Source organism: Euphorbia lathyris, chromosome 5 (assembly GCF_963576675.1).
Source record: "Euphorbia lathyris chromosome 5, ddEupLath1.1, whole genome shotgun sequence".
NCBI classification, from domain to species: domain Eukaryota; kingdom Viridiplantae; phylum Streptophyta; class Magnoliopsida; order Malpighiales; family Euphorbiaceae; genus Euphorbia; species Euphorbia lathyris.
In genome coordinates, this window is record NC_088914.1 from 1993038 (window position 1) to 2007704 (window position 14667).

General features: G+C 32.3%; 2 protein-coding genes across 4 annotated transcripts; both read left to right on the forward strand.

The window, feature by feature from the left end:
• The first annotated feature begins 226 nt into the window (after positions 1 to 226).
• On the forward strand, positions 227 to 5616 carry LOC136230657 (ycf20-like protein). Of its 3 annotated transcripts, none has more exons than XM_066019800.1 (4): positions 227 to 365; positions 2311 to 2384; positions 2461 to 2607; positions 4333 to 5616. In XM_066019800.1, exons 3-4 carry the CDS (start codon positions 2471 to 2473, stop codon positions 4781 to 4783), a joined length of 588 nt encoding a protein of 195 aa, XP_065875872.1. In that variant the 5' UTR covers positions 227 to 365; positions 2311 to 2384; positions 2461 to 2470; the 3' UTR covers positions 4784 to 5616. The 3 variants fall into 3 exon arrangements, with proteins under 3 accessions (XP_065875872.1, XP_065875873.1, XP_065875871.1); XM_066019801.1 differs by having other exon boundaries at positions 2469 to 2607; XM_066019799.1 differs by having other exon boundaries at positions 2311 to 2607.
• Positions 5617 to 10141: 4525 nt separating this feature from the next.
• Positions 10142 to 14163, forward strand: LOC136230529 (GDSL esterase/lipase At2g30310-like). Its single transcript, XM_066019609.1, has 3 exons — positions 10142 to 10815; positions 12313 to 12562; positions 13702 to 14163. The coding sequence occupies exons 1-3, from the start codon at positions 10189 to 10191 to the stop codon at positions 13926 to 13928; spliced, it is 1104 nt and encodes a 367-aa protein (XP_065875681.1). The 5' UTR covers positions 10142 to 10188; the 3' UTR covers positions 13929 to 14163.
• Positions 14164 to 14667: the final 504 nt, after the last annotated feature.

Consider the following 14667-nt stretch of genomic DNA (forward strand, 5'->3'; position numbering starts at 1 on the left):
TTAAGACCGAACCGACCGATGAACACCCCTACTTTGTAGGGTGAGTCATGGACGGGGATGGGGAATCCCGCCATTTGCATCTATATCAAAACTTATGGCTGACATATTCATCTTAAAAATGAAAATTGAACTAATCAGAGCATCAGAGGATTAAATATGTATTTTGCCAAAATTTATTTTATCCAATCTCCTTGTGCCAGGCTAGCAGTTCTTTTTTGCAGTTCATCTCTTTATTTATTTTCATTTTTTTTTTGTCTTTCCGTTCTTACCCTTCGTTTCTTCTCCCTTTCCTTCTTCAACCAGACCACCATTCACAAAGCTGGAAGAAACAAGCTTATACACTGAAGCTTTCACTCTCATTGCAGGTAAGGGTTTCTATTTTACTTATCTTTCTTTATACTTCTAGCTTAATTTTACACTGTATTAGCTCAAATTACTCGTATACTTTAAATCCCTAGATACGATCATCTAAACAACGGAGCGAAATTTTACATAAATTGTCCGAATCAGATCGACAAGGAAGAAACTCTCTGTTCAAAATTTCGGGCTTAATGCCTCCGCCGCCCCTGAACTTGTCCCATTTTGTCACTTAGCCGGCCAACTCAACCAATGTAACGATTCCTGCCCTGTTTATATGCCTGTGTGATATTAATTATCCCCTCAACTCATCTTGTGCATCATATTAGCTCTTCAATTCACCAAATGTAACACTTAATCAGAAAGCTGAAGGTGTATTGGGAGGCATACTTAATATCATGTAGGAACAAAAAGGGCCAAATGTATAACGATTTTTGAGTTGAGTGACGGATAAATTGAACACTAAATGGAGGGGTGACAAAATGGGACAAGTTAAGGGAGCTATGGAGGTATTAAGCCAAACTTTCTGGATAATTTGTTTCCATCGAGGAATTTGTAGTCTGTGATTATAAGATTTTGGAGTAAGTAGAAACATAAATCTTGTGTTTCTTTTCATTTGGAAAGACATTCCCGTGGTTTCAAAGTTTATAATTGCATTTGCAAAGATGAACTTCTTTCAGTGAAATTCTTAGGATGAAAGGGGATTTTTTTCTGCTTTAAAATGTTTTTATATAGTGATAAGAGGTGTCAATTTTGTGTTTTGTGTCAAAATCGTGTTATCTGGTATATATGTTTCATATGGTTATATCACATACATTCTAGAAAAATGATTTTTGTGTCAATCCTGTCTTGTTGTCGTATTGTCTTTGTAAATCGCGTTTTCGTGTCAGAAATTGCCACCCCTTATAAGGTCAAATTTTTCCCCAAACGTTTTTGGGGAAGTGTAGATATACCTCTAAACGTAAGAAATGGTAAAATTTTGTTATTCACATTTTCGATTTGGAGCAATTTTAGGTCCAAGTAACAGAACACATAGAACGAGACTCCTACATGTGTCCAGCCATCGGAAACCACTCATTATAGGGGTGGTTAATGGTGATTCCACCCCTACCCAGTCCTCCATTTTCATCTGCAGATTGTTGATTGCACCCAAGCAGATGAAGCATTGTGATTTCTTTTAACCTAGTCCAGTCCATAATGGTGTGGTTTTAGCCTGCCTGGGTAGAGGCATATAAGCTGTGTTTATTTATTTTTGCACTCCAAGCAGTTGAGACCCAATACTTATTTTTAGGTATAACACTCATTTAGCTCCCTAAACTAAAGCTTCAAAGTCAATTAGGACCTTAGACTGTCAAAATCATCAAATAGATCCATGAACTAAAACAAAATCATCAATTCAGTCCCCATCTTAAGCGAAAATCATCAATTGAGTCCTCATCTAAAATCATTTGGTTGAACAGTTTCAAACCCTCTTTTCTAAACTCATTTTAAGCCAACACAGAGATTATTACAGTCCATGTCAAATAGTCACAGTTTCTGATTTTAGAATAGAATGAGGATTCAATTGATGATTTTTGCTTAGTTCGAGGATCTAATTGGTGATTTTGATAGTTTAAGGTCCTAATTGACTTTAAAGTTTTAGTTTAGGGACTTAAATGAGTGTTAAGCCCTTAGTTTTAAATTAATTTCTGACACTCCCTAAATATGAGAGGCAAATTTGGACATTATTCCTCGTTCTATATGTTGGGAGAGGTGCAAATGAGATGGAGAAACTGCTAGAGTTTTGTTTGGAATGTTTGCTATTTCGATAAATTTGGATAGTTTCAATGAAAAAATCTGTCTTTGCAAATGGACGAAATCTCAAATCTGTGCCCACAAACTTTTAAACCGCATAGAAGTTACAAATGAATACAACCACAAGTATACTTTGCTACGATATTTATGTTTCCGCAGGGCCTTTACGAAGAAATGCTTGAGTTTTATCAATTCAAGCAAGTACAGAGGGAAGAACACTCATCAAACTGAAGGTATGAACAGCAACCATGCTTAACACCATTGATGGTCCTAAATTATAGTGCAATCCTGCATATAATTCATGACCAGTTTATCAGTGATGGCGAATGAAATCTCTGAAAGGACATGTGTGACCTTTGCCATTTGTGCAATTCACAATTGGAGCATTGAGCCAAATTTTAACAGAGGGACATCAAAGATCAGTTTGAAGTCTTCTTCCCCTTTTCTCGGAAAGAGGTAAAGTTTGAACTTCTAGTATATTTGTTGTTGTTGAAAGGCATTTACTTGATGTGAAACTGTGACTTGTTAAGTATAATGTACCAAAATGGTTTTAAGGCTTATGTGGAAGTGCCAATTTAGCTCCAACCTACAAAATAGCACAAGTTTAGGCTCAGGTTTGTGAAATGGTACCAATTTAGCCATGGGTAATGGAACTTGGGGCTAAATTGGCACCAATTTACTTACTTTGAGGCGTCAAGTTCCGTTAGGGCTAAATTGGTACCATTTCACAAACGTTGTGGCTAAAATGGTGCTATTTTGTACGTTGGGGTCAAATTGACACTTTCTGAAAAACCTTGAAGCCGTTTTGGTACCTTATCCCTTATTCTTTTGTAGTAACATATTAAACATGCCAAAAGCATATCATCTTTAACAGCATTTCACCATCGTTGAAGAATTCGAATTTGCCTGAGTTGCTTCTGTTAATGGGATAAGTTGGAACCTATGTTGCACGGAAACTTTGATTTTAAAGCGTCTACGTTTCTGTATCTGTTTCCGAAACCGAAACTCTTGAAAACTTATATATGCAACGTTCAGGTCATGGTTCCATAATTTGAAAAGGATAGAAACTCGTTTCGCAGGATGTAATGTGTTTTTGAGAAGTGGATCAAATACGAATCACATGTCCAATAAATTCGTAATGTTTTTTAGATCATCTTCTGTAAGCTTCCAAAATGAAAAATTGTTTTCTTACCTTTATTATGTGACTTCTATGTATTTTTTTTTAAGGCTGAATACATCATGGCCCCCTAAAATTGGCTAGAAAAACCGACTGCGCCTCTAAATTTTAAGGGTGTGTCATCAACTCCATGAACTTACTTACAATGACCTATTGCTTTCTAAACTTTCTTAAAATGACATATTAGCCCCCTGAAGTGGTTATAAGGATTTATTTGCTCCTTGAACTTGCTTAACGTGATCGGCATTTTAACTTGTCCATATCTCTCATTGTTCTACCATGTGGTCTTAGGGGGCTAATGATACATTTTAAACAAGTTCATGTGCTAACAAGACACCCTTAAAGTTCATGGGGTTGATCGGTTTTTCTGACCAAGTTCAGAGGTTCCCGATGTCTTAAGCTTTTTTTAATGTGTATATATATGTAAACAATTAAACGTACACTTATAATTTTATAAACTTATAGATATGTCCATATATTTTTATCAGGGGAAAGTATAAAAAGATACTTGTGGTTTAGCCAATTTGTGAAGTCAGGTCTGGAGTTTAAAAATTTGTAAACTCAGGTATGTGCTTTGTGTCATTAGCAGTTGAAGGATCTGTTAGCCAATTTGTTAGTTAAAAAACACTTGGTTTAGTCAATTTACAAAATTAGGCCTAATATGTTTTTTTAAGACAAATATCCTTGCTCCATTTAGGGTTAAATAGCCACAACAACAATTTTTAATGGAATATCCGAGTTTGCAATTTTTTAAACCATGGACCTGATTTTGCCAATTGGTCAAACCATATGTATATTTTTTATACTTTCCCCTTTTTATTATTTCCACGTTTCTGTTTTCTATATTTTTTAGAACTATTGTTTCCCGATTTCAGTTTCAGTTGTCGAATCCGTTAGTTTACGCTTCTATGTAAGATAGGTTGGAAACTTAGTATGCTTAACTGGATTCCACTTTGCTCCTGAGATCCTATTCATTGTCATCTGAAATTCCTGTTCTGAAATAGGTTTCAGTTGAGAAGACCTAACAGAGGAATAACACCATTTGCATTAAACACAGGCGGGATATCGGAAAACGGTGGACAAGAGAATCTTAATGGCGATGATTCTCCTGGTTCTGGAGGCACTAGATTGGGAAGAATAGTGAGTGCAGGTGGAAAACAGCTACTGCAGAAGCTGAATTCAGCAAGGAAGAATTTCCCCATGAAAGTATTTCTGCTTCTTTTAGGTTTCTACACAGCTAACGCACTTGCTACGATTCTCGGACAGACCGGTGATTGGGATGTTTTAGTTGCCGGAGTTGTGGTTGCTGCCATTGAAGGTATTGGCATGCTTGTGTATAAAAAGCCTGGTTCTATACCTACTGAGAGGTTGAAATCTTTTGTGGTTTTGATGAACTATTGGAAAGCCGGTGTGTGCTTAGGTCTTTTTGTTGATGCTTTTAAATTAGGGAGTTGAACGGCTGGAAGTGGAGATATGAATTTCGTGTTTCGTGTCAAAATCGTGTTATCTCATATATATGTTCCATTTGGTTATATATGATAAAATGCTAGAAAAATGACTTTCGTGTCAGTCCTGATGTCTCTGTAAATCGTGTACCACCCCTGGCTGGAAAGGCGTTAGGAAGGTGCAGGAGGGATTTCCATGTCGGTTCAAACGTTAAACCCTTGATACTGACTAAACAGATTAGCAGAATATTACTCCCTCCGGTCCACAATAGAAGTCTTTTAAGGTTAATGCACACTAATTAAGAAATGCAATTAATTTTAAGTAAAAGACTTTGTTACCCTTGTAATAATTGCATCCACTAGTAACTTTATCTATTCCCAAGATAAAAAAGTCAACTTAAATAGGGGTATATTTGGTAAAAATAAATTAATGTGCATAGATTTAAACAAAATGTCATGTATTGTGGAACAAAAAAGACTCTCTAGAAAGACTTCTATTGTGGACCAGAGGGAGTATAACAGTTAGACAGTTCTTGATAGTTTGAATGATTTGTTTAGCTTTTTTTTGTGGATGTTGAGGAATCGGAAGGTGCAGATTGTTCGTGTTTATATAGAGAGAGGAATCGATGTGCTGACTGGGTCGCTCATTATGTTGCTTCCTTTAGAGTTTCCTTTCTGTTGGGTTTCCATAACTTAGACAATAGTATAAGATAAGTTTAATACATTTGTTGCCTCCTATACTTGATTCAAAAGTTCAATTTTCTTATTCCGAACTTTCAAAAATTTCAAATGATCTTATATTATTATTATCGAATTGTGTAATAATCTTCTATTCTTGTTCAATTGCTTTCAATAACCTCATATTTTTATTCAATTGCATTCACCAACTCTATTTTTATCCAATTACATTTAATAATCTTAAAACTTTAATTGCCCTATGAACTTTTAAAAGACCATAATTATTCGTCTATCTGGCATTTTTTGGTATGTGGCGGAGCGTGTCTCCTATTTTCTGCATTCAACAAATTTTATTGAAAAATAGGGGTTTATTGAATACAATTAGATAAAAATAATGAGTTATTTGGAATTTTTTATAGCACGTACATGCCACTTCATTTGTCAAAATTGACAAATCAATAGTTTTGTGTGTAGGATGTCCGAATGAACTAATTATAGGTGTGTGATAGGTTTTAAAGCCAATTATAGATGTATTATACGTTATTTTAAAAATTCAGAGTGTCAATAGACAAATTTTACCAAATTTAATAGTTCAAATATGCATTAAACCTAAAAAAACAACTAAAAATAATATCAAATAATAAACAATAGTTGTAAATTGAACATAGCCACATGAAGTATTGGGCCTAGGGATGTAAACGGGTGGAAAACAAGATGGAGATTACATTTCTCATGCCTGCTCCCAATCTATTGGGAATTTTCCATCGCTGCCGGCAAAACCTAAACGGGGGATAGTTTTGTCCCCGTCCTCGTTGGGTCCTCATTCTTCGTTTTATTACATTGTTTTAATATATATATATAACTTATTCTATTTTTTCTTTATCTTATTGGTATTTGATATAATATAACGACAATTAATAATATTAACTTTGAGTTGAGGGACGAAAAAAATAATAAAATTGACCCAACTTTAAAAAGAATAAAAGAAATATATATACAACAAACCAAAAAATATGCTAAACCGGGGAATCCACAACCCGTGGAGAATATCGGGAATGGGTACGAGGAATTCTGTGAGGTGGGATGCTTATTCCCGTCCCTGCCCAATCCCCACTTGCAGGGGAAAAAGTATACATCTCTAATTCACGAGAATAATAATCGGGGATTTTCTCTCAAGGCGGATCCCCGATTGAACAGAGTATCCCCACCATGTTTACGTCCCTAATTGGCCCACTTACATCTACTTTTCTCACTTCGTATTAACTCTATGTTTCACTTTCAATTTATTTTGATGCTACTTCTCTATCCTACAACTAATGGCTAAATTAGATCTATGGTCACTGCATTTTATCCATTTTAACATTATGGCTATTGAATTTCAATTTTTAATGGTATGACCACTAAATTTTAGATTATTTAATACATGTGACCATCCAACTTTAACTAACTCCTCAAAATAACAGTTAACGACCTTAAAATGAAAATATTCAAGAATTAAAGTTATTCAGAACGACATTTACTATGAAATCACATTTTTTATTTTCCAAAATCACATTTTTTGGAGCTTTCTCTCTCTAAAAATTCACTCTCATCTTCTAACCAAACAACACCTAAATGACATCAAAACGAAATTTTTTAAAAATTAAAGTTCCTTAGAATATCATTAACTCTTCGAAATTTTTTATTTTGAAACCGTCAATAGTCGTTTTGAGGCGTTGAGTGGCCACCAGTATTAAAAAAAAAGTAAAATTCAGTGATCATACCGTTAAGAATTAAAGTTTAGTTGTCATAACGTTAAAATGGGTAAAATTTAGTGGCAGTAGGTGTAGTTTACCCTACAATTAATTCATTGGATTTTCCCACTTTACTCGACTAGTTACATTCATGTACATTTAATTTAATTAAAATATTAGCTTCTTACGTAAATTTGAAAGTTTTATTCATACGTAAATGATCAATATTCTTTAATGATTTGGCATGACAAGTTAAAATTTCCAACTCGAATAAAACAAAAGATTTATTATAATCAACCGATTCAGTGTGGGTGACGCTGAGGTAGAAAGTCTGAGCAAAAAGTGTTGTAGGAAATAGCGATGATGACAGGAATGACGTGAATTCCACGTGTAAAATGGAGAGAGTGGCTGGAACTTATTAGTAAGGTGAGAATCCAATACATAGAGACACGTTTTAAAGCTGTGAGGCCCAAAATATTGGATTTGGACCAAAACGGACAATATCGACATGATATTGGACTGGGATGTTACATTTATAAATACTATGCGTGCAGTGGCGAATACAAGATTTCTCGATTGGAGGGGCCGATTTTACACGTAGTGTGTAAAATTTTTTTTTGCTAAATCGGTGTCTAATAGAAAAAATTCAGATTTAGAGAGAGCCTAATAGGTGAAAATATTAGAAATTTGGATTTAAGAAAAACCTAATATGCAAAAAAAAAAAAAAAAAGAAATTTGGAGTTAATTAGGGCTTAACAGGCAAAAAAAAAAAAGAAATTTGGACTTAGAAAGGGCCTAACATGCCCTAAAAAATTTGAAATTCTAGATTTAGAGAGGACTTAACGGGACCTGGGTCAATTTTGGCGTACTAATATAGCATCCGAGCTAAATTTCTTGGAAACAGAGGGACCGAAATCACCACAACCTTAAATTTTGTGGAGACAGGAGGGCCAAAACTACTCCAACGGCCAAAGGGGTCTGTCCCCCCTGTCTTCGCCCCTGTATGGGTGCAATTTTAAGTCTTATTAATGGAATACAACTTTTTTACGTTTTGACCCCTTCAAAACGCAGAGTTCTAGCCACCTAATAAAATTTAAATTTGCACATCTTCTCTTAGTAAAAAAACTCATTTTCTGTTAATGAAATTTGAAATTACACTGTGTGATAATGTTATGGTTAAGATTATATTGTTTTGTAAGTGGAAGTTAAATCCGCTCTCCTTCAATAACTACAAGGAGTAATTCCTTTGACAGTATCCCTATATTTACCTGCAAATTAATAAGTAAAAAATAGGGTTGAATATCAATACATGCACTCTGATATTTAAGTTAACATTGTTTGATGAAAGGAAGGAGACGCAAATGATGATTGAGCCTTAACTATAAGTTTCAGCTTTTAGTTCAATTGGTTCCATAATATGATATTAGAGTCTTTTGGACCAAACAGTCGAGAGTTCGAGTCTTGGCAACCTTATTAATATATAGAAGGGTTAATTTCAAATATAACCATGTGGTTTCAAGTTTTGGCAAATAAATACCTGTGGTTTGATTTCGAGCAAATAAATACCTGTGATATGCTCGTTTTTCAAAAACGTGGAAACGGTAAAGACACCGTCTATATGCTGACGTGGCCAAGGGTAATTTAGTCAATAAAAATTAATTTCAAATAAATTGTTGTGGTTTGCGTGTTTTTTGCAAATAGGTATATGTGGTTTGCATATTTTTACAAATAGATACCCGTGGTTTGGATGTTTTTGCAAATAGGTATCCGTGGTATAACAAACCATAAACAAATGTTTAATTTAGGCAAATATTGTGGTTTGTTATACCACAGGTACCTATTTGCCTAAATTAAGCGTTTGTTTATGGTTTGTTATACCACGGGTATTTGTCTAAATTAAGCTTTTTTTATGGTTTGTTATACCACGGGTACCTATTTGCAAAAACATCCAAACCACGGGTACCTATTTGCAAAAATATCCAAACCACATGTACCTATTTGCAAAAAAAACACGCAAACCACAACAATTTATTTGAAATTAACTCTTATTGCCTAAATTACCCTCGGCCACGTCAGCATATAGATGGCGTCATCATCCGTTTCCGCGTTTTTGAAAAACGGAGCATACCACAAGTATTTATTTGCTCGAAATCAAACCACAGATATTTATTTGCTAAAACTTGAAACCATAGGGGTTATATTTGAAATTAACCCTATATAGAATTAAAAACACATGGGGAGATGGACATGTGTTATACATGCTATAAGCCCAAATGACATTTGCGTGTGGGGGTGTGTCAGAGATTAATATAAGATCTATAATTGCGCTTTAACTATAAGCTTGAGCTTTTAGTTCAATTGGTTTCATGATATGATATCAGAGCCTAAAACACGAATTTCAGAGACAATCCGACTGACACGATATGATCGACACAAAAATGATTATTTTTCTAGAATTTATATTTTACATAACCATATAAAACATATATATGAGATAACACGATTTTGACACGAAACCCAAAATTTGTCATATAGACAAGTCACTAGAATAGTAATGTGTCAAACACGCTTGAAAGAACCATATTGCGTATAATGTGATAGTCACGTGATAATCACTTGTTTGCCAAGTGATAGCTAAAAAAATAAATAAACATATATTTTTTTATTGTCACATGACAGTTTCAAACAATTGAATTAAGTAAATAACAATGCAGTTTCTGGCTGCAATTTCATACGTAAAAGTCAATCATTTCGAATGCAGTTATCATATCACTATTCATATAATTGTTTCTGTCTAGAATGGTTAAAGTGACTTTATTGAATTAAAAAAGAAAGTCCAATAACTTTATTGAAACAAAATAAAGTTCAGTAACTTTGTTAAAACTAACTCCAAACTTCAGTAACCATCGATACAGTCCATAACATCTGTATAAACTTTTTCTATATAATGCAAGTTCATAAATTCTTCTTAACTTGGAAAATTCATACTTATTGAGGTTCAACAATGGCAACCATCAAATTCTTAATGATCATATTCTACTTATACAAATTTACCATAGTTTCACCCTCTACCAATTCTCTTTCTCCTTCTTCTTCACCAAAATTTTCAGCCCTTTTCGTGTTTGGAGATTCAACAGTGGACACTGGAAATAACATGCACATCCCTACATTTCTCAAGCCCAATTATCTCCCGTATGGTCAAAACTACACAACTCACTTACCTACGGGAAGATTTTCAAATGGAAAACTTGTTCCTGATATGTTGGCTTCCTATTTAGGCATCAAGGAATCTCTTCCTCCGTTTCTGGATCCAACCCTTTCACTCGGTGATCTAATTACTGGTGTTAATTTCGCTTCATCAGGATCAGGGTTGGACGATTTGACTAGTTTGTATAGTCTATCCATCCCAGTTTCCAAGCAAATTCAACACTTTAAACGTTACATAAACAAACTTAAATTGGCTATTGGAGAAGAAACAGTTAATGCTATTGTTAATAGTTCTTTGGTATATATTAGTGCCGGAGCAAATGATTGGCTTCTCAACTATTATGACATTCCTACAAGAAGGTTAACGTACGACGTAAATGATTACCAAGATTTTCTACTAGGAAGGATCCAATATTTCATTAAGGTAAAAAATCTAGATAATGAGTTGTTTTTCGATATAAATGCGAGATTTTCTATTATGGTCTGGAATCAATTGGTACCAGACTAATTAGGAGATGACACATGAGCATCATTATTGATGTGTCACCTCTTGATTGGTCTTGCACCAATCGGACACAAACCATGATAAAATTTTCATATAGATGCTATATTGAATGAAAACTTTGATTCTAAAGCATTTCATGTTGTTTATGAAACTTTTCGAAAGCTGAAACTCTTGAAAATTTGTCTTCCCGTCTTCGTAATTTAAAATAAAATAAGAAACTTGTTTTTTAGGATGTAATATATTCTTAGATTTAGTTTAATTTTAATCACATATTTAATAAATCTCCAATCATCTTCAACAAACTTTCAAAATGAAAAAAAATAATTTTTTCCTTGTATTATGTAACTCGTATAGAGGGTGAGCCTTGACGCAACGGTAAACGTTGTTGTCGTGTGACCAAGAGGTCACGGGTTCGAACCTTAGGAGTATATTCTTATAATCTTAAAAAAATATTGATATATCGATATATATATTTTTCTTATTTACACGTTTTCTCCATGTTTCTATTTTCTACATCTTTTTTTTTTATAATTATAATTATCATTTCCATATTTCTATTTCTATTTTAGTTTTCACATCTGTTTCCATTTTCGTATAACATAGAGTTGATAATCTTGTTAAATCATTGGAAGCAAACATATTATCTATATTACAATGTTATAAACAGATCAACAAACTCAAACAATATTTTTAAATGTATATTTTTAAATGTTATCTCTAAACTATATGTCTAGTTCACCACGTCATTCCTGGGAAGGGTCAATAATTTGATGGTATGTTACACCTCAACCAATAAAGAAATAACACTGTATAATTAATTATATATATAATATATAATTCTATATCCTAAAATATAAACCCTAAAAAATAAATCCGAAATCCTGTGACAGATTGGAATAAAACCTATTGTATTGTACACACAAGCGGCATTCACATGCATGGACGTGAAAGTGAAAGGATTATAATAAATATATGGACTGACATCAAATTATTGACCCAATACATATATATGATGTGATGTCCGAGATACATAATATAATTTCTTATTACAAACCATATATGTCGTACGATTTTAGAACATTTTTAATCACAGTCTTGTATGATTTTCAATGACCCAACTCGTTTGTATTTTGGATTAATCGTATCGACCCATTTATGACCTAACACATTAAACTCCAACTCTGATTCGTTTAATTTGCGGGTTACAAGAATTGTATTATTGTGTCATGACCTATTGATGTCTATAATATATATGGCATGGTCCGCCAGACGCATAATATAGTTCTCTTTTACTAATAGTAAAAAACATTATATCGTAGGATTTTATTACATGTTGAATCACAGTCTTCTATATCCATTTCCTCCATTTTTCGAGTTATTATATGTAAATAACATAAAAAAAAATTAAACTTTCAGGAATTGTATGAAGTTGGTTGCCACTCGATAATAGTAAACGGATTACCTCCAATAGGTTCTTTGCCTTTCCAAATAACTTGGAGCATAGATAAACTTTTTGGAGTGGATCAGAATAAAGATACTCAAGTTTACAATCAAAATCTTATCAAGATGTTGCACGAATTGGAGTCAACTCTTCCTGGAATCCAACTCGTCTATGCTGATTATTATACCCCTATCATCGACATGATTAAATATCCTAAAAACTACGGTAATTACACTTTATATTTATTATTATTATTAGAGTAAATAATTTATTAGTACTTATATTATATATATATATATATATATATATATATATATATATATATATTATACTAGTTAGTTCCTGCATTTTAAAAAAAATAGATAATTCCTAAATTTTGTTTTCGCTAAACTCTTTAGTCATTTTGTTAAAATCAATGGTGAAACTAGACTTAATAAAATTAAAAATGACAAAATTACCCTTTATCTTATGGATTAAACATTTACTTTTTCCATTTTGTATTTTTCCATTTTCTTTCCAATAATAATATTGATGTCTCCAATATAAATGAATTGATTTATTAATTTTATATAATTATAGAACTAATTTAGGAATATAGAATTTTTTTATTAAAAATATTGCAAAAATTATAAAATTAATAAAGATATATAAAATTATAAATGTGATCTTTTTATTTTTAATAAAATTTGTGGATAAAATAAAAAAATATATAATCTTAAAAAATTATCAAGATTCATAATAACAATAATATTTAATACTTGTTTAGAAAGATGATATTAAATAATAAATAAAACGAGAATAAACAATTTAAGAGAATAAATATTATGTTTTTGATATACTAATATGTATAAATTTAAAATTATTGGTATATATATACTACATAAATTTAATTATGAAGATGTTGATTAAATTTGAAAACTAAAAATACAGTTTTTTATTTATATAAGGAAGAAAATTTTGTACTCTTATATATTAAAATAAAGTGCTAATTTTAAAAACAATTCATATAGTTTCACGTTTTCGCAGGTCGATATTTGTGGTTTTTTTTTTTGCCTAAAAATAACTTAGTGGTTTTTACCGTAGACGTGAAAAACCATTGACGTCGTTAAAATGCAGGGATATTTTCTGATTTTTTTTACACTTGTTGACTTTTTGACTAACTTTTCTTCTTCTCCTCTTTTTTTATGGAATTCCAGAATATCTAAATTCTAGAATATACAGATTCTGAAATTTTAGAAAAATGCAATTATAGAAATCTGAAATTATAAAAATAAAAAGAAAGAGAGAAGGGAGGGAGGGAGAGAAAATATGTATTAAATATAGATATTATTCGTAAAGGATTATTAATACTATTTTTTTATCAGGTTTTATCGAAACAACGAAAGGGTGTTGTGTTGAAAGAGACAGTGAATTCTTATCAATGTGTAGTCGAAAACTTGCACCATGTGAAAATCCCGATCAATATTTATTTTGGGATGGAGTTCATCCAACTTTAGCAACCTATACACACATTTTTAATTATATTATCAGTGACGTTATTCCTCAATTCTCGAAGAATCACACCTATGATGTTAATGGCGGAGGGATATGATTCCGAATGGCCCTTCATCTGAAAATAAAATACGGGGATGTTGCAATTGCACTCCTATACTATTCTCAGACTACGATGCCACTGCATATATAATCCCGTGTTTCATACATAAAAAAATATTTGATTTTTTTTCTAGTAGTATTGAAATATAATTAGAAAATACTTTTACTTTCTTGTAAATATAAATAAATAAATAAATATATATATATATAATTATTATTTGTTTGAAAAATAAGATCTCATATAATAGCTGTTCTTGAACCCATGAATACATCAAATACAAATTTTACACAAAAATGGAATTTTGATTTTTCTCCTAATGTAGGACATGTTATTAGACAAAATTGAATAAAATTATATAATTATTTTAAATACCAACAAACACCTTCTTTAATGGATAGTCGTGTTCGTTTATGAACAGTTGTGACCGTTTGTGAATAGTCATTTCTGTCCGTGTGCAGTTGTGTTCGTTTATGAACAGACATACGTATTCGAGTTCTATTTATACCAGTGTTCTAAAAATCGGCCAAGGCGCCGCCTAGGCGGTGATTTTTAGAACACCGTCCCGATTTCCACTAATCGGACGGTATAAATCGGTTGACCGATTTTTGGCCTCCCAGGCGGTTCCAGGTGGTCTTTTTAAAAAAATTGGCCCTTAAATTTTATATCAATTTTTTTAATTTAAGAAAAAAATTTATTAAATAACAAAAAAACTAAAAAAACCTTAAACCATCAAATG